Source organism: Haematobia irritans, chromosome 3 (assembly GCF_050003625.1).
Source record: "Haematobia irritans isolate KBUSLIRL chromosome 3, ASM5000362v1, whole genome shotgun sequence".
In the NCBI taxonomy this organism is placed as follows: domain Eukaryota; kingdom Metazoa; phylum Arthropoda; class Insecta; order Diptera; family Muscidae; genus Haematobia; species Haematobia irritans.
The window spans coordinates 42,065,068-42,086,984 of NC_134399.1; the positions used below are offsets into that span (position 1 = coordinate 42,065,068).

At 33.4% G+C, this 21,917-nt stretch overlaps 1 protein-coding gene across 1 annotated transcript; it reads left to right on the forward strand.

Annotated features, from left to right (window-relative positions):
* Positions 1-14,871: 14,871 nt before the first annotated feature.
* Positions 14,872-21,651, forward strand: LOC142230865 (uncharacterized). Its single transcript, XM_075301487.1, has 2 exons — positions 14,872-16,497; positions 21,598-21,651. The coding sequence occupies exons 1-2, from the start codon at positions 14,872-14,874 to the stop codon at positions 21,649-21,651; spliced, it is 1,680 nt and encodes a 559-aa protein (XP_075157602.1).
* Positions 21,652-21,917: the final 266 nt, after the last annotated feature.

Here is a 21,917-nt window from a genome sequence, read left to right on the forward strand (position 1 = left end):
CGCCTCTGTGGCTCGGTACGAAACTATAAAGGTTCAGATTTAGATATAGCTTCCATATATATGTATCGCCCGATGTTGTCAAATTTGGCCGTAAAACCCATAGTACTCAAAGTTGGCTAAATAATCTTCTATACCTCTAACTGTATGTACGTATGTATCAACCGTTCGTAAACAAGGTTGGCTAAATGTAATCTTCTATAGCACTAACTGTATGTGCAAAATTTCATCGAAATCGGTTCAAATTTAGAAATAGTTCCCATATATATATCACCCGATTTTGAAAAATTTGCCCTAATAACCTTATTTTTCACCATAGGGGCCTCATTTATTAACTGATCGTACTCAAATTTTACACAAAGTGACCTTCTGTGGTATCAATCATACCTGCAAATATTATACAAATTGGTTCAGATTTAGATATAGGTCCCATATATATGCATCGCTCGATTTTGTCATATTTGGCCATAATACTCTTATTTATTAACCTATCCCAGTCAGAAAAAAACCATCGGAAAAGCGTTGTAAAAGCGTTGTGAACGGTTGATACACGGTGGGAAAAAGCGTTGTTACAACCCCAAAATGATAACATCATTCCACGGTGTATCGATTGTATTTAACAACGTTTTCAAAGCGTCATGAAAACAATATTTTATACGCTTTTCCGATGGTTTAACGAACGCTTTGACAACCCCAAAATGATAACATCGTTATACGGTGTATCGATGGTTTTTACAACCATTAAAAAGCACTGAAAAACAACATTTCATACGTCTTTCCAATTGTTTCTAGAATGCTTTAGGAGGGTTAGAATTATAATTTTACAGTACCTGAAAACCTCTATTGAAACAAAACAAAATACATTGAATATTTTATTGTTATATTTATATTAGTGTTCTACACTTTACAAAGGAACATCAGAAAACTTAATAATTAACAATTAATAGAAAAAATACATAATTAAGATTAACATTGACATTGCTAATTGGTAAAAAAATTATTTTACTGCCTGTTCATGGAATTTTCGAACGATTCGTCGAAAATCCCATATTGATATCTCGAAAACCAGAGTCTGTGGAATACCAATTATTTCGGTGTTCGATAGTAAATCATTAATAATGAGTTCATGACAAATTTCAGCATTTTCTAGCAAATATATCTAAAGTTATTTTAGTTTCAATCTAGACGAACGATCCTCTCGAGTCGATTTTGTGTTTCATGAACAGGCAGTTAATATGGTTATTTAATATGGTGTTCACGTTGGAAATAATAGACTCCTCCATTTTTTGAAGTTATAAAGTAAACTTCTCCGTAAACTGCAAATTTCATTCTTCAACTCATTTTTTATCTCTCCAATTTCGTCCTTAATAACCCTTAACTCTCTTCTAACTTCATGCCTGAATGAAGCCACATAGAAAGATAAAGAATAACATTTGTTGATAATGGCCTCTATTGGGCGAAATACATTTCCTTACTCTCGTCATCCTTATTTACGGAATGGGATGGCATACTGTGATCCTCCGTCTCGAATCCAAATTATCATCTATAGCATCTGTAAAGTGAAAAATGAATTAAAACAATTATATAAATTCTGGATTTCAAAATGTACCTCTTCTGTGTATTAGCTTTTGTCGCTTTGCTTGATTCTTTCCTACGAAAGGCATCGTTCCAATGGAGTCCAACCTTTTATCAGTGTCTGTAGAAACAAATTGAAAATATAAAGAAATGAATTCTTTATTGCACGACATTTTTCTTACCTTCCGTTGTACCAAAGGTGTTAATTTTCCTTTTGTTACGATTTTGAGATATTTTATCAATATTTATTCTTTATTTTATTTTCTTATTTCGAAGTGACGCTTGTTTTCGCCGTTATAACTGTTTCACGTTTGTTTATGAATTATTGTTTCTTGTACACAGAGTTGCATTTTTTCAGTGTTACCATTCCTAAATTATACAAAGGTGAGTACTAAGTTCGAGTTTAGTCGCATTTTTTCACTAAAGTGAAAACTAAATCTTAAAAGGCATAAAATTATGCATATTTTTTGCAGATTTCATTATAACTTGATGGGGAATATTACAAAGCAAATGTTCACAAAGTTTGTATTACTTAAAATGGATTGTTAAAGAAAAGTAAGCGTGAAAAATTTGCGATTATAGCGGCTAAACACGAACTTAATACACAACTTAAGCCGCTAAAATCATTTTATCACGATTACTTTTCTTTAATAATCCGTTTTAAGGAATACAAACTTTGTGAAAATTTGCTTTGGGCTTTTCCCCATCAAGTTATAATAAAATTTGCAACAAATATGTATAATTTCATGCATTTTTCTTACTGATTTAGTTTTTACTTTAGCGATTTAAGCGGCTAAACTCGAAGTTAATACTCACCTTAACATGTGAAAAAAGAGTAATTATGTCTAACAAAATTTCTTCAATTAGACGATAAATAAGTACTTATATTTGGGTTTTGGCGTGATGTCAGCGTTTAGTTTAGTTAAAACTTTCTACAATTGCCTCATTTGTAAAATTAACCAAAATTGTTGTTCCTAGTGGTTTCACTGTTAATGTACATATTCACTTTATATAATAAAGGAACATTATCCTATTATAAATCAATTCATATCAACAATAATACATCCATTACTCATTAAAAACCATTGGACATTGATGGAACATGCATTTTCAACGATAATTTTATGGAAAATTTACTATATAATGAGATGATTAGTCAAGCTCGAGGTCTTTATGTTTTTATTTATTTATTTATTTGTCGATATTTCGCCTTAATAATGACCTCAATATCGACAAATAAATAAATAAATAAAAACATAAAGACCTCGAGCTTGACTAATCATCTCATTATATATTGATAAAAGGTCGAATAAAAAGAAAATTAATAAATTGAAAATTTACTATTTAAAAACCGTCAATTAATTTGTTTAGCAAGCGTTGTTTCAACGTTAGCTTCCAACGCTCAATATTTATAACCATCGTAAATTTCTGACTGGGATGTTATTCAAATTTCAAATTTTGATGTACTAGCTGATCGTATTTAGACTTACTGTAGCTGTTACATAAATCTATTGCCCTATTTGCAGAAATTTGGATTTATTACCCACAACTAATTGACCGATTTCCTCTTTTTTAATAATGGACTCAATATTAGTGGCATACTAATTCTTTTCGTGCAAAATAAACTATAGCTCCTAATATTAGACATTTCTGCTCAGATTGTGACAAGACACCCATAAACATGTACCCCCCTTTATGTTCTCCAAAATTTATACCAATGATACTCCAAAACCTATACCAATGATATGATATAGTCGGCCCCGCCCGACTTTCTACTTTACTCACTTGTTTTAATAATGACCTCAATATCAGTGACATACTAACTCCGTAGGTGCAATATCAACTATAGCCAATGTTGCAAGAAGTAGGGGAAATTCCCAATATATAGGGAATTTCCCCTACTTCGTGTAGGCACGTTGGACCACAATGTAGGGACATTTTCACTCAACACAATTTGTAATAATTTTTACATTTTGGTGGCTCTAGAGGAGGAAATTAGAAGCCGGCAAGGCTTGGTCTTTAACAACATTTACCACTCCTGCCAAGAAAATTCCAACAAAATTTGAAGATTGCCACAAATTACCACAAATCTACCAAACAAATATTTCCTAAGAAAATTTTGTCAAAACTTTATTCCTGTAGGAAATTTTGTCAACATTTTATTTTTATAGAAAATTTTGTCAAAATTGTATTTCTATAGAATTTTTTTTTTTAAATATTATTTCTGCAACTGCGGTTTATCTCCCAGACCTATATCAATGTTACCCCACAAATGCTTATGTTTACTAATTCAGTAGGGGTGGTTTAGGGTATGATATAGTCGGCCCCGCCCGACTTTCTACTTTACTCACTTGTTTTATAATGGGCTCAATATTAGTGGCATACTAACTCCGTAGGTGCAATATCAACTACAGCCAGTGTTGCTAGAAGTAGGGGAAATTCCCTATATGTAGGTTTTTTCTAATATTTAGCGTCTTGTAGGGACGTAGGGCCACAATGTAGGGACATTTTCACTCAACATAATTTGTAATATGAGCTATAGTCACATTAAGACAAAGCATCCAAAAATTATGTACCCCATAATTTTCTTAAATATGCAACTGCGGTTTATATCCCAGACCTATATCAATTTTACCCACAAATTCTTATGATTACGAATTCAGTAAGGGTGATTTAGTGTGTGATATAGTCGGCCCCGCCCGACTTTCTACTTTACTTACTTGTTTAGTTATACGTTTGTCGACTGACTTGGAACTGCTCTTTCAGTTGTAACTTACCAAATAAATAATAAAAAATAATAATATTTTTTATTTCATTTAACCAATTAAACAAACTAAAACTATTACTAATGAGATATAATGATTTTAACTAGGCTAGACTAGTTACATTTAATTTAGTAAAGTAAAATATAAATGAATTTAAACATGACGTATAAAACATAATAAAATAAATTAAATAGAACTTAAATAAAACAAATCTTTCAGTAATAACTATAATGTAAGATGCTGTTTATTTGAGATAATGTTCGATGTATTTTGGACAACTTGAGAAACACACAAATAAAGGGTGATTCTTTTGAGGTTAGGATTTTCATGCATTAGTATTTGACAGATCACGTGGGATTTCAGACATGGTGTCAAAGAGAAAGATGCTCAGTATGCTTTGACATTTCATCATGAATAGCCGAACGATCTGCCACAACGTCGAATTTTCAGTGAATGGGCCCTAGAAAAGTTGGCAGAAAATCCGCTTTTTTATCGACAAATTTTGTTCAGCGATGAGGCTCATTTCTGGTTGAATGGCTACGTAAATAAGCAAAATTGCCGCATTTGGAGTGAAGAGCAACCAGAAGCCGTTCAAGAACTGCCCATGCATCCCGAAAAATGCACTGTTTGGTGTGGTTTGTACGCTGGTGGAATCATTGGACCGTATTTTTTCAAAGATGCTGTTGGACGCAACGTTACGGTGAATGGCGATCGCTATCGTTCGATGCTAACAAACTTTTTGCTGCCAAAAATGGAAGAACTGAACTTGGTTGACATGTGGATTCAACAAGATGGCGCTACATGCCACACAGCTCGCGATTCTATGGCCGTTTTGAGGGAAAACTTCGGAGAACAATTCATCTCAAGAAATGGACCGGTAAGTTGGCCACCAAGATCATGCGATTTGACGCCTTTAGACTATTTTTTGTGGGGCTACGTCAAGTCTAAAGTCTACAGAAATAAGCCAGCAACTATTCCAGCTTTGGAAGACAACATTTCCGAAGAAATTCGGGCTATTCCGGCCGAAATGCTCGAAAAAGTTGCCCAAAATTGGACTTTCCGAATGGACCACCTAAGACGCAGCCGCGGTCAACATTTAAATGAAATTATCTTCAAAAAGTAAATGTCATGGACCAATCTAACGTTTCAAATAAAGAACCGATGAGATTTTGCAAATTTTATGCGTTTTTTTTAAAAAAAAAGTTATCAAGCTCTTAACAAATCACCCTTTATATGGGTATCATTGAAGCAAATACTGTGGATCTGTTTGTATTTCTATTATTTCTAAAAACGTGTGCAACAAATTGCAGAAACGGACAACTGAATGATGGGGTAAAAACCTAAGTACGAGGCCCATCTAATATGCAACAAATCTTAAGTACATGCAAAAAATGTCTTCCTCTTAAAACGAAATTTTAGCCGAACGAACATTTTTGGATATTTGTGATAAAACTTTTTGTTTGGAACAATATGATGTCTTTTATACCCTTCACCACTACTGTGGTACAGGGTATAATAAGTTTGTGCATTTGTATGTAAAGCCAAGAAGGAGTAATCATAGACCAACCTTTTAGTATACGGATCGGCTTAGAATTAAATTCTGAGTCGATTTAGCGATGTCCGTCTGTCTGTCTGTCTGTCCGTCTGTCTGCCTGTTGATGTATTTTTGTGTGCAAAGTACAGCTCGCAGTTTTAGTCCGATTGTCCTAAAATTTGGTATAGGGTCCTGTTTCGGCTCAAAGACGATCCCTATTGATTTTGATTCAGATTTAGATATAGCTGCCATATATAGCTTTCGCCCGATTTACACTCATTTGCCCACAGAGGCCAATTTTTTGCTCCGATTTAGTTGAAATTTTGCATAGAGAGTAGAATTAGCGTTGTAACTATGCGTGCCAAATTTGCTTGAAATCGGTTCAGATTTGGATATATCTCCCATATAAAGCTTTCGCCCGATTTACACTCATATGACCACCGAGGCCAATTTTTAACTCCGATTTAGTTGAAATTTCGCACAGGGAGTAGAATTAGCATTGTAGCTATGCGTGCCAAATTTGGTTGAAATCGGTTCAGATTTAGATATAGCTCCCATATATTTGTTTTTCTGATTTCGACAAAAATGGTCAAAATACCAACATTTTCCTTATAAAATCGCTACTGCTTAGTCGAAAAGTTGTAAAAATTACTCTAATTTTCTTAAACTTCTAATACATATATATCGAGCGATAAATCATAAATAAACTTTTTCGAAGTTTCCTTAAAATTGCTTCAGATTTAAACGTTTCCCATATTTATACCCTTCACCACTACTGTGGTACAGGGTATAATAAGTTTGTGCATTTGTATGTAACGCCAAGAAGGAGTAATCATAGACCAACCTTTTAGTATACGGATCGGCTTAGAATTAAATTCTGAGTCGATTTAGCGATGTCCGTCTGTCTGTCTGTCCGTCTGTCTGTCCGTCTGTCTGTCCGTCTGTCTGTCTGTCTGTCTGTCTGTCTGTCTGTTGATGTATTTTTGTGTGCAAAGTACAGCTCGCAGTTTTAGTCCGATTGGCCTAAAATTTGGTATAGGGTCCTGTTTCGGCTCAAAGACGATCCCTATTGATTTTGGAAAAAATCGGTTCAGATTTAGATATAGCTGCCATATATATTTTTCACCGATCTGGTCATAATTGGCGTGTATATCAACCGATCTTCCTCAAATTCCGTACATCCGAATATTTTATGGGTCTCGAAAAACTTGCAAAATATCAGCCAAATCGGTTCAGATTTAGATATAGCTCCCATATATAGCTTTCGCCCGATTTACACTCATTTGCCCACAGAGGCCAATTTTGTGCTCCGATTTAGTTGAAATTTTGCATAGGGAGTAGAATTAGCATTGTAACAATGCGTGCCAAATTTGGTTGAAATCGGTTCAGATTTGGATATATCTCCCATATATGACTTTCGCCCGATTTACACTCATATGACCACAGAGGCCAATTTTTAACTCCGATTTAGTTGAAATTTTGCAAAGGGAGTAGAATTAGCATTGTAGCCATGCGTGCCAAATTTGGTTGAAATCGGTTCAGATTTAGATATATCTCCCATATATAGCTTTCGCCCGATTTACACTCATATGACCACAGAGGCCAATTTTTAACTCCGATTTAGTTGAAATTTGGCAAAGGGAGTAGAATTAGCATTGTAGCTATGCGTGCCAAATTTGGTTGAAATCGGTTCAGATTTGGATATATCTCCCATATATGACTTTCGCCCGATTTACACTCATATGACCACAGAGGCCAATTTTTAACTCCGATTTAGTTGAAATATTGCTCAGGGAGTAGAATTAGCATTGTAGCTATGCGTGCCAAATTTGGTTGAAATCGGTTCAGATTTAGATATATCTCCCATATATAGTTTTCGCCCGATTTACACTCATATGACCACAGAGGCCAATTTTTATGCATTTGTATGTAACGCCAAGAAGGAAAAGTCGGAGACCCATCGTTTAGTACACCGATCGTCTTAGAATTAAATTCTGAGTCGATTTAGCGATGTCCGTCTGTCTGTCTGTCTGTCTGTCTGTCTGTCTGTCCGTCTGTCTGTTGATGTATTTTTGTGTACAAAGTACAGCTCGCAGTTTTAGTCCGATTGTCCTAAAATTTGGTATAGGGTCCTGTTTCGGCTCAAAGACGATCCCTATTGATTTTGATAGCTGCCATATATATTTTTCACCGATGTGGTCATAATTGGCGTGTATATCAACCGATCTTCCTAAAATTCCGTACATCCGAATATTTTATGAGTCTCGAAAAACTTGCAAAATATCAGCCAAATCGGTTCAGATTTAGATATAGCTCCCATATATAGCTTTCGCCCGATTTACACTCAAATGACCACAGAGGCCAATTTTTTGCTCCGATTTAGTTAAAATTTTGCACAGGGAGTATAATTAGCATTGTAGCTATGCGTGCCGAATTTGGTTGAAATCGGTTCAGATTTAGTTATAGCTCCCATATATAGCTTTCGCCCGATTTACACTCATATGACCACAGAGGCCAATTTTTAACTCCGATTTAGTTGAAATTTTGCACAGAGAGTAGAATTAGCATTGTTGCTATGCGTGCCAAATTTAGTTGAAATCGAATTAGATTGAGATATAGCTCCCATATATATGTTTTCCTGATTTCGACAAAAATGGTCAAAATACGAACATTTCCCTTTTAAAATCGCCTCTGCTTAGTCGAAAAGTTGTAAAAATTACTCTAATTTTCCTCTACTTCTAATACATATATATCGAGTGATAAATCATAAATAAAAGTTTGTGAAGTTTCCTTAAAATTGCTTCAGATTTTAATGTTTCCCATATTTTTTATTTTTACTAACATTTTGTTCCACCCTAGTGCATTAGCCGACTTAAATTTTGAGTTTATAGATTTTGTAGAAGTCTATCAAATTCTGTCCAGATCGAGTATATCACTTAAATGTATGTATTTGGGACAAACCTTTATATATAGCCCCCAACACATTTGACGGATGTGATATGGTATCGAAAATTTAGATCTACAAAGTGGTGCAGGGTATAATATAGTCGGCATTGCCCGACTTTAGACTTTCCTTACTTGTTTTGTGATAAATTTTGACGTATTTTATAGAATGTAAACACAATTTAGTAAATACTAATAAATTTAATAACATAAATGCTATCTCAACTTTTGTTATATTATGACTGAGGGAAGATGAACCCTATATGGATTATTTGGTTCAGCACTTTGGTATTTGCTTCTACAAAAAATGTAGAAGAAAATATCCGATCATATGATGAAAATAGTTTTTTTTTTGCTTTTTAAAAATTGGGCTTAATTCCCCTGGTTTGCTTTAAATTTTCAGGGTGGCGTCTAGGCACAGACCTGTCATTTTTTATACCCTCCATCATAGGATGGGGGTATATTAACTTTGTCATTCCGTTTGTAACACTTCGAAATATTGCTCTAAGACCCCATAAAGTATATATATTCTGGGTCGTGGTGAAATTCTGAGTCGATCTAAGCATGTCCGTCCGTCCGTTTGTTGAAATCACGCTAACTTCCGAAGGAAACAAGCTATCGACTTGAAACTTGGCACAAGTAGTTGTTATCGATGTAGGTCGGATGGTATTGAAAATGGGCCATATCGGTCCACTTTTACGTATAGCCCCCATATAAAGGGACCCTCAGATTTGGCTTGTGGAGCCTCTAACAGAAGCATATTTCATCCGATCCGGCTGAAATTTGGTACATGGTGTTGGTATATGGTCTCTAACAACCATGCAAAAATTGGTCTACATCGGTCCATAATTATATATAGCCCCCATATAAACCGATCCCCAGATTTGGCTTGCGGAGCCTAAAAGAGAAGCAAATTTCATCCGATCCGGCTGAAATTTGGTACATAGTGTTGGTATATGGTCTCTAACAACCATGCAAAAATTGGTCCACATCGGTCCATAATTATATATAGCCCCCAAATAAACCGATCCCCAGATTTGGCTTGTGGAGCCTCAAAGAGAAGAAAATTTCATCCAATCCGGCTGAAATTTGGTACATGATGTTGGTATATGGTCTCTAACAACCGTGCAAAAATTGGTCCACATCGGTTCATAATTATATATAGCCCCCATATAAACCGATCCCCAGATTTGGCTTGCGAAGTCTCCAAGAGAAGCAAATTTCATCCAAGCCGGTTGTAATTTGGAACATGGTGTTAGTATATGATCTTTAACAACCGTGCCAGAATTGGTCCATATCGGTCCATAATTATATATAGTCCCCATATAAAACGTTCTCAAGATTTGACCTCCGGAGCCTCTTGGAGGAGCAAAATTCATCCGATCCGGTTCAAATTAGGAACGTGGTGTTAGTATATGGTCGCTAACAACCATACCAAAATTGGTCCAATCACACAAAAATTGGTCCATATCGGTTCATAATCATGGTTGCCACTAGAGCCAAAAATAATCTACCAAAATTTTATTTCTATAGAAAATTTTGTCAAAATTTTATTTCTATAGAAAATTTTGTCAAAATTTTATTTCTAGAGAAAATTTTGTTAGAATTTGATTCGGTTCATAATAAAATTTTCATCATTTTCAAAATTTTATTTCTATAGATACTTTTGTCAAAATTTTATTTTATAGAAAATTTTGCTCAAATTTTATTCGGTTCATAATCATGGTTGCCACTCGAGCCACAAATAATCTACCAAGATTTTATTTCTATAGAAAATTTTGTCAAAAGTTTATTTCTATAGAAAATTTTGTTAAAATTTTATTTCTGTAGAAATTTTTGTCAAATTTTTCTTTCTATAGAATATTTTGTCAAAATTGAAAATTTTGTGAAAATTTTATTTCTATAGAAAATTTTGTTAAAATGTTATTTCTGTAGAAAATTATGTCAAAATTTTATGTCTACTTTATCGAACTGAATTATATACGTATTGGATCGATCTTTTTTGATTTAATATATACCACGTATGGACTTACATACAATTTAGAAGATGGTGTTAGGAGGTTTTAAGATACCTTGCCATCGGCAAGCGTTACCGCAACTTAAGTAATTCGATTGTGGATGGCAGTGTTTAGAAGAAGTTTCTACGCAATCCATGATGGAGGGTACATAAGCTTCGGCCTGGCCGAACTTACGGCCGTATATACTTGTTTTTTCCTAAAATTTTACGATTTTTTTTTTTTTTAACACTTGAAAAAAATTAATTATAACTATAATACATTTTCTAGCACTTGTCGAAGAATATACATTTTACCTACGCTGCTTTATGTTTCTGAGATTTTTGCAGGCTGTGACGCAAACTCCAAACCACTTTCAACAATGGCATTGTTGAAGTTGGTTTGGACTTATATATTTTGGACTTAGAAAGTTTGATCGTGTTTCATCGTTCTCACTTCAAGTGCTAAAAATGCCTTGGGAAATGTACTTAGAATACAAATCTCTGCTATTTTTACACAAAATAATTTACACACCGAATCACTCCTACCTACACGCTCACAAAAAATCGCTTCTGTAACATATACTCCCAAACATATTTTGCTTCAAGCATATACATTTTTGGATATTGCCCAAACATTTATATGTTTGATCTCTTCCAATATATAATATGTTTGAAAGCATATTGGTCTAAACAATATATATTTGGGTAGTCTAAGTTCCAAACATTTTGTATTTTTGCATCCAAATTCAATAATGTTGTCTTTCAAAAAACAATATGTTATTATATGAACATATAATATGTTTGGAAGCATTTTGCACCCAAAATTATTATATGCTTAAAAAAAATTCTCAAAATTTTATTTATTTATTTATATATTTACAATCATAATGAATTATGAAAATAAACAGGTAATATAGGTGCTAACAACATAGGTTTTCGACCTGAATGCTCAAAATTTTGTTTCTGTCCAATTGTATATTCCCCCACATCTTTCTCACTTCCACGAGATTTTTTAGTTCTTAGCACCTTTTTCTGTAGTACAAACATTGTAGAAAAAATTATTCAATTGTATGATTTTTTTATTTTAATTTTACCTTTTGCCGGACGGGGATTCGAACAGCGGACCACACAATTTGTAAGGATCAAAGAAGCAGCTGATCAATTGCCCAAGGAAAAATAAAATGTTAATTTTGTAATAACAAGCAACAACCACCAACTTAATTCAATATCGCTCCCTGTTAAATAGCGCTCCAAGCTACTAAACACATATATGTTTATAGGCTATTTCTAAATTAATATATGTTTGCATCCAAGCATATTATATTTAAAAACATTTTATGTCTCAAACATAATATGTTCTAACATATTAACATATATGTCCCAAACATGTTCTGCTATTTTATGAACATTATATGCTTGCACTCAAAAATATTGTGTTTAAAAATTTATGTTCCAAACATATAATGTGTTTATGTCTACGATTGGAATCCCTAAACTCAATAAATTTATCTTTAAGTCTGTAATAATAATTAAGTTCATATGCAGGTGGCGTTGCCCTGTAATCGTTAAGATTTAGAAATGTCAAAACACAATGTTAGTTTTTTAAGGTCAAATATGAATAAAAGCCCACTTCTTATTCACCAGCCAAAGAAACAACATCGGTAATCCACTTTATTTCAATCTGGGATATTCTCAAAAAAGTTAAATTTCTTCTTCCTACATTTGTGGTTTCTTTTCCGAGGAAAACATCGTCGAGAAGAGTGATAGTCAAATCACTTTTGGTGTCTTGCAGCCTACTAGTACCTTATCTAGTCCAGTTCTCTTCAATCCTTGTACAAACATTTTATGGTCCTATCGAACCGGATACCTACAAGAACTGGGCATCGGGTTACATAACACTAATTCCCAAAGACGACATCACTACTTCATTTCATCACTCAGGAGCATCCACATTGTGTCCATCATTCTCAGGTTCGCATTTAACTCTATTTGGTCTCCAATGGTATGTACGTGGCAATTAAGGCAGTAGTATTGATTTGACAGACAATTGAAAAGGTACGCGTTCGGATGAGTATAATTTTTTACCGGTCTGGTTTTTGTTAAAGACTTTAATTGGCGTAAAATTAAAGTGCTTATCAGATGAATAATAATCAATTGCTTTCTTGTGAAAATAATAGTTACCAAGCCAAAACGTCGTGGCAATCTTAGGAGCTATAATTCATTTTAAGAAAGACAATCCTTTCTTTCACATTTGTACACAAATGGTGAAAAAAAAAAATTATTGAAAAATAATCACTGTGAAAACAAAAATTTTCCAAGAGTGTGCTATGAAAACTTGTAAACACATTAAATATTCCCTAAAAACAAATATTTTGGCGTAACCGTGATTAAAATGTAATGATAGCGCCTTTCTCAAAACTTCTGAAATATTCAAATTTCGTAAATTTTCATGTTTTTTGACAAACAACTTCGTATATAAGTATCATTACACTTATGTCTAGCACATCGTTTTCATCCAAAAACAAAATATATATATAAATATTTACCATCCATTCCAATATTCGTTACGTAATTTCTGATGTTGCTATATGACATTCCGACTTACATGTATGATTGTTGTACTCCAACATAAGAAAAGGCGCGAAAATATGAAGTTATGTTTTTTGGGAAAATTATGTGAATATAATTAAAATAAATATAACCTATCATTCTCTAGATGTCTTCGAAATCATAATCCATAAAGAAAAGTGTGACAAAAGAAATTTTGGAAATAACAAAATTGTTCAATAAACATAACCTAAAAAATTAGAAAAAAAAGAAGACACAAAAGAAAATATATTCAGCCATATGTAAATTGGCATATGTAAAATTAACCTGTGAAAGAGGAACAGATGAAACGTTACAACTCTCCACAACAGATTAATCCGTTACTTTCAGCAAAACCAGTATTTTAATTGGTACGTACTTCTCCAATATTATCTTTTTTTTATGTTTTGTGCTATTTTGCACTTACTTTCCAATTATTACTCAAACTCTGACTCTCTTCACTCCATTATGGCTACCATTTAATTGTTTAAAGACAAGTGTAGAGATAAAAGAGAGATTGAGTGACGTTGTCTTATCACTCTTTCTTATGTCCATTTTGATCGTTTCGTTTCTATATTCCTATCGATAACTCAAATATCGATAAACAAACATATATGCACAAAGGAGAAACATTACTGCGACATCACCTAGAATATATTATTTATGAGAAAAATTATATATTGTGTATATATGTATATGACTTTCTATATGTATCTATGAAAAGTATATATGTTTGATACTACAGAATCAATTGCTTTCTTGTGAAAAAAAAAAAAACCTATTCTGCCACAAATTCGAGTAATGTATTAGGGTGACCAGAGTGAACAAATATTTCTGAAAATAGCTGAATAGTTTGGGGTGAAATCAATATTTATAGACATATACATGCATCGTGAATTATAATATTAAATTCCGAATTGTTCTGTCGTAAGCATAGACCAATGCGTTTATATACGAAAAAAAAAAGAAAAGAAAACCGATGAATCCAAAGCTTACATATTCTATGAAATTGTTGTATATTTTCTAGATTTATCTTCATGTGCCATTGATTTATTCTTTATAAAAATCCAGGTTCCGTAATTTGGAAAAGGATATATGTTTATTACTTGAAATATTTAATGTATTTATAAAATTGTTCTTGTCACAACTCAGAGTTAATTAATTTCTTAAATTACTTTGGGTGCTTGAAACGAATATTTTCTCAATATTTAAGATAAAGGAAAATCCGTCTTGAAAATTGGTTTAGAATAGTAGAAATTGCTACTAATTTATGTTAACTCTCTGGAAAAAAAAGAAAAAAATAAAGAAGTTTTCTATCTCGTTTTGTCCTTGGAGATTTTTTGAAATATCTATTTAATTTTAAGTATAATCTTCGATTGCCCACTTTCTTCCAACTCTTGTGGATATTATTATTCTATATCGTATTTTTCTGACCATATCTTTTTGCTGCCGATTGTTGTCGAATACCATTCATTATGAGTGCGTTGGATAGATTTATTCGCGCCAACGATAAGTTGGTTAAATTTGAACAGGAATTTACCGATTCTGTCATTTCCGAGTCGACTATTTTTTCGCTTGAGATTCACCGAGAAGAACTCAAGTCAATGTGGTCAACTATAAAAAATCTTTACGATAATTGTATAGACTATTTTGACAAGGAAGGGAAAATTCGAGATAATGCTAAAAAGGGCGACGGCAAATCCTTGGTATGCGATGAAGAGAACCCCCTTTTGGACAGCGTAAATGCAAAATTTCACTCCTCATACGATACATATGTTCGTATCGTCTCCAGAATTAGTTCAATCATTCACGAAAGATCGGACCCTAGTCCCACTCTCCAAACCACTGTCCAACATTCCAATTTTCATTTACCAGCTTGTGATACGGAATCCTTTCGAGGTGATTACAAGTCTTGGCCTTCATTCAGAGACATGTTCTCTGCAATATACATACAGAATTCCAGTCTCTCAAAGGTCCAAAAACTTTTTCATTTAAGGAAAAAGACAGAGGGTGAAGCCCATGATATTGTAAAAAAGTGTCCCTTAACTAATAACGGCTTCGACATTGCATGGTCAAATCTTAAGGATCGATTCGAGAACAAACGAATGCTGGTTCATAGCCAGCTTCGGGTGTTATTCAATCTCAATGCGGTTTCTTCTGAATCAAGCGAAGAAATTAAATGTCTTCAACGGGACATTAATTCCTGCATCACGGCGTTAAGGATGTATGATATTGATGTTTCTACGTGGGATGCAATTTTCGTATATATGTGCTCCACAAAGCTCCCTAGCGTTACACTCTCCTTGTGGGAACAATCCATTCAAAATAAAAAGGACTTGTCCAAATGGAGTGATTTAGATTCTTTTTTATCCAGTCGATATCAGACCTTAGAAACCATTAGTGAAATTAATGGCATTTCTGCGAAAGAATATTCGCACTCCAACACTAAAAAGCCCTCCTCATCGAATAAGAAGGTAAATTCAAATCATGCGAAAATCTCTTCATCCTCATCTAATCCAAAATGCACCTTATGTTCAATCGAATCCCACACGATACGAAAATGTCCCAAGTTTATTAACATGAATGCCGAAGATAGGATTTCCTATATTAAAAAACTTAATTTATGCTTGAATTGTTTTGCTAAGGCTCATGGAGTAAAGGACTGCAAGAGTCCTTACAATTGTTTTTCTTGTGGTAAAAGACACAATACACTTCTGCATCGTACTCCAAATCAGTCACAAGAAGTGAAGTCCAACATAAATCCATCCAATCAACCTATTCAGATGTCCAATGGTCATCCAGTACAGTCCACAATTTCTCAAGCTTCCTTCAATCAGACTAATATGGAACCAATTTCTTTTCAACCTTCCACTTCAAGCGGAAGTATCCAATCCTGTTTTGCTTCACATTCCCATAATGTTCTGCTGGGTACAGCAATGGTCCAAATTGCACATCTGGGTCTAAAATATTTTGTTAGAGCCTTAATTGATTCAGGATCACAAGGTTCTTTCATTTCCGAACGAGTTTTTAACATCCTGAAACTGCCATTCCAGTCCATTGAGGCAGAAATTGCGGGACTTAATGGAGTTACTTCCGCCAAGGCAAGAAAACTGGCAAAATTCTCTATATGTCCACGATTCGATTCCAACTTAGGGGTTAATATTACAGCTTTGGTTGTCCCACGACTGTCTGGGGATCTTCCCAGCTCCTCAGTTAACCCATCTCTTCTGTTAGACTTCCCGAATATTAAACTTGCGGATCCGAAGTTTTACGAAAGTAGCCGAATCGACTTATTGATCGGCGCCGACTTATTCAATAACATAATGTTAGAAAATGTTCAACGTAATATAATGTTTATAGCCAAACATATGAGAAACAGTCTTTTTCATCCGTGTATACAGTAGACTACAAATTGCTAGGTCATCTAGAGAAAAGAACCTCATACAAATATCATACCGTCGAATATCATCACAAAATTTGTTTCTCATACGATCAATCCATCTCTGGAATCATATCCCCAATCTTATTCAAACCATTAGCAACGTGCAATGTTTTAAGAATAAACTCTTTCCACATCTAACACAAGAAAGAAAATATTGTTTTTTTTCATGTTATAAAATTGTTGCATCTTTGCAATTGTATTAGTTTTAAATGTTAATTTTATTTTATTTAAATATTAAATGTTTGTCAATTTGTTTGTTTGTTTTTCTTTTATAATTAATTTTAATCCACATATGAATAACACAGAGATTATGCTAACATTGTAATTCCAAGACTGTAATATTTAAGATAATAATCTTGTTATATTGGTATACGAGGGCAGTTCGGAAACTTCTTAGCCTAGCACAAAAAGCGCGGTATAAACAGAAAAAAGTTAAGTGTATTGGAAACTTCCATCTCTGTTATGAACACAGAAACAGGTGTTCAAAAAAGACGCATCCGAAATTTTTTTACAATGGAAAAATTAGAAATGCATGCTGTCATTAAATATTTACATAAAAAAGATTTATCGGGACAAGAAATTCATAATGATATGGTGAATGTGTTAGGTGAAAGTGCTCCTTCGTATGCAACAGTAAAAAATTGGGTTGCTGAATTTAAACCTAGTCGTACAAGCATTGAAGATGAACCACGTAGTGGACGTCCAAAAACAGCAACAACAACAGAAATTGTAGCCAAAGTGCATGATATGGTATTAAATGATCGACGAATAAAAGTGCGTGAAATTGCTAATATCATGGGCATCTCAAATGATCGAGTCCATTTAATTTTGCATGAAGAACTACAGATGAAAAAGCTTTCTGCAAGATGGGTGCCGCATTTGTTAACAGTCGATCAAAAACGCTTAAGAATGAACATTTCTCAAGCTAGTTTGGATCGTTTTAAGCGAAATAAAATGGATTTTAGCCGTCGTTTCATAACTGTTGATGAAGCATGGATCCACCACTATACTCCAGAGACAAAAGAAAAACCCAACAATGAACTGAAGCTTTAGGAAATGCCCCAAAGAAGGCAAAAACAATTCAATCGGCTGGTAAGATTATGGCAAAGGTTTTTTGGGACTTCAAAGGTATTTTATTGATTGACTATCTGCAAAAGGGTAAAACAATAAATTCAGAGTACTATTGCAACCTTTTAATTCAATTAAATCAACAAATTCAATTCAATTAAATGTACAAATTCGAGAAAAATGTCCTGGCTTACAACACAAAAAAAAATCATTAAGATAACGCTCCAGCGCACAAGAGTGTTTTAACAATGGCTAAAATCAACGAATTAAAGTACGAGTTGCTTGACCACCCACCTTATTCTCCTGATTTAGCTCCCAGTGACTTTTACTTGTTCCCAAATCTAAAAAAACATTCCTTGATGGCAAGCGTTTTACCTCAAATGAAAATGAAATTACAGTTGTAAACCACTATTTTGAAGACCTTGAGGAAAACTATTTTAATCAAGGGATAGAATTGCTAGGAAAGCGTTGGTCTAAGTGTATTGAAGTTTCAGGAGATTATATTGAAAAATAAACATATTTTTGAAAAATTAACTATTCTCTTTCATTGATAGGCTAAGAAGTTTCCGAACCGTCTGCAAGACAAATTTGGGGGTCCGTTTATATGGGGGCTATACGTAAAAGTGGACCGATATGGCCCATTTGCAATACCATCCGACCTACATCAATAACAACTACTTGTGCTAAGTTTCGAGTCGATAGCTTTTTTCGTTCAGAGGTTAGCGTGATTTCAACAGACGGACGGATATGCTCAGATCGACTCAGAATTTCACCACGACCCAGAATATATATACTTTATGGGGTCTTAGAGCAATATTTCGATGTAGTACAAACCTAATGACAAAGTTAATATACCCCCATCCTATGGTGGAGGGTATAATAATGAAATTTTATTTATGTATATATATTTTTATGGCGCAAATTGGTTACTTCCATTCTTTTACTTGCAACATACTCTTTAGGACTCTCTTTCTACACACATATATGTTTATAGGCTATTTCTAAATAAATATATGTTTGCATCCAAACATATATTATTTACAAAAATGTTATGTCCCAACCATAGTATATTCTAACATATTAACATATATGTCCCAAACATGTTACGCTAGTTTATGAACATTATATGCTTGCACTTAAAAATAATGTGTTAAAAAATTTGAGTTCCAAGCATTTAATTTTTACACCCAAACATATGAAAAACAGTCTTTTTCGTCCGTGTACATATTAGTTCATTCCAAAAAAAAAAAAAGTCCATTAAAAAATTTCTTACATTCATGCTGAAAACCAACATTATTACATTTATTAATTTATAGATTATTATTTCGATTTTTACGAATGTGATAAATTATGTATGAATTCATGTATTTTACGAAAGAGTCAATATGCATTATTAAAAAATCAATAATTTCAACACAAAGTGAAGCCGTCCGGAAGGAACATTTGGGTTAATTTTAGAAAAGTTTAACTAAACTATAGCAAACGCAGATCTCACAAAAAAAAAATTCAAAAAAATTTAGTAGACATAAATTAATTAAAATTTTTAAGAAATTCTAGACTATATTGAAATGGGAATGTAGTAGATCTGTATAAATGGTTTTCTCTTTTTTAGTTCATTTAATTAACCTATACATATTGGGGGAATTTCAACTAAAACATAATAACTTATATGAACTCATATGAAATTAAACTGACTTTAGTGCCCTGGTGAGTTCATTGTTTTTTGAGTGTGATCTACTAAAAAAATATTTTTTTCGTTTTGTTCATCGTTGAATCAATCGCAAATTGTGGCAATTCTTACACCAACCCACGTTTAATCCAATTCACGTACGTGGAAAATGCAAACCAAAGAAAAACCCCAAAGAATTCGTACGAAATTTGAGGATGGATGTGGATGTTACAACAGCCATTGAAATGGAATGGTGTCGTTGCTGGCAATCTAGGTTGCTATGATAATACTGTAGATAGTAAGGAATTGTAGAAGGAGGGGAGGAGAAAGGGGGAAATGGAACAAGAACTACGTGTTGCATAGTCATTATGTTTTAATTATTGAATAACGTGATTGTTTTTCGTATAATAGCTTTGGTAATTAAGAAATTACACGGTACTCCGCAATTTTTAACAAACAATTAAAACAAACCAACCAATGGGCGAAGCAGAGAGTGAACGTAACTACGACCCAGACATACAACCCACTATATAGGGATCGGGCGGGTATTCGAAGGAACAAACAATCAAGACGAGAATTGTGCAAATTATTCCAGTATAAACCAGGAAAAGGAAGCAAAAAAAAAAAAGAACACACACAAAAAGAAGAAGTGGAGTGAACGCAGCAAACCCGTTTTTATTGTTGCGTTACATTTTTAAGTGCCACAAAGTATCTGTTGGAAGTCCTATGCGAAGGAGGTGCATTCATAGTTCCCCGGTGGTGGCAGATGGGAAATGTGAATGATGTCAAAATGACAATATTGTAGGGATATCTGGTAAATCTGCCATTTTTGTATGAATTGAATGCAGTTTATATACGTTCCATCTTCAGTTCTTCTTCATTCCTAGCTAGGCACATATAAACACACACACATTCACTTTCGTTTCGATCGGTGGCGTCTCCGTGTGATAAATAAAAAAAAATGCAAACTAGTTAAGTGTATAAATTGTTGGAAGTCTCGTCAAGACATGTAAATGGATGTTGAATGCAGGAAAATATGGAATATGTGGTTACAACATGAGCCAATAGATGAAGGAGACTCAAAAATGGGGCTCTAAAAACAAAAAACTTTACCGGAGGCTGTTATGTTTCCGGTTATACATAGAAAAAATATAAAATACATTTTGCTTTGTGCCAAAAATTGAACTAGAATTTAGTTCAATTTTGGCATTTTGCAAGCTTGTCGTAACTCGTTGTTAAAATAATGATAATTTCCTGATGTTTTTTTTTTTGGTTTTGAACAATCATTTACAAAATTTTCCATTTCATTAACACAAAATTAAATTAAGAGTAAAGAAAACAAGTATATATGGTAAAACTATATCTATCGATTTGTATAGGGACCAACTTCCTTTCGTTCGTTCGCATGGCTTACGTTACTGTCAAATGCAAATATTTCCAGATCTCAATTATTTCAATTACTTGAATTATTTTCCATAAAATTCAATCTAGCATCGCCATTTATTTGGCAAACTTTTCCCACTGCTGATGTTTGGTTTAGCTCAATAATTTTTTCAAGTGTTTCAAGTAAAAAACGTCTTTAAAATAAAGTTTTGGAAAACATGTCCTATATTTGAATGATTTTTTGCTTTGTAGTCAAGATGCAAACAGACAAAAAATTTTAAGAGAATTTCATTAAATTTAAAGAATTTTTCTGAATTATTAAAGTCAAGTTGATCTTACCAAACATTTTTTCTTTCATGTTATGATACCCATTTTTAAGTGAAATCACTTAATTATAAGGATAATACGATTTCATTGAAAACTTTATCGACTTTTGGACAAGGAATAAACTTTATATTAGAGACATGCGTCTTCTATGCTAAGCAAAATTTGCATTCGTATTTTAAAGACATGAAATCTTTGCCCTCACGACAATATTTTTTGCAGTGTACTTGTATCTCTATATTTCTACTATAATTAGAGTACAGTTCTCCTTTTAATGAGTGTTTCATTCGAAATGTATCTGTTTTCTCTTTTTAGAACAATTGTACTCATATCGAGGAGTACAATTCGGATATCAGAAATAGCCTGTAAGTTGGAAACATATAAAATTTACTCAAATTTTTCTATAACTCTAATACATATTATCCATCGATAAACCATAAATGTAATTTGTCGAAGTTGCCTAAAAATTTCTTTATGTTCTACGCTAGGGCGCTAACCATTTAAATTCAAGTCTATAGATTTTGTAGAAGTCTCTATATGGCACCCAACAAATTTGAAGGATTTGGGATGGTGTAGAAAATGTGGATTTACAATGTGGTGTAGGTGATTATTTCGGTGAGAAATACAGTGTGGAG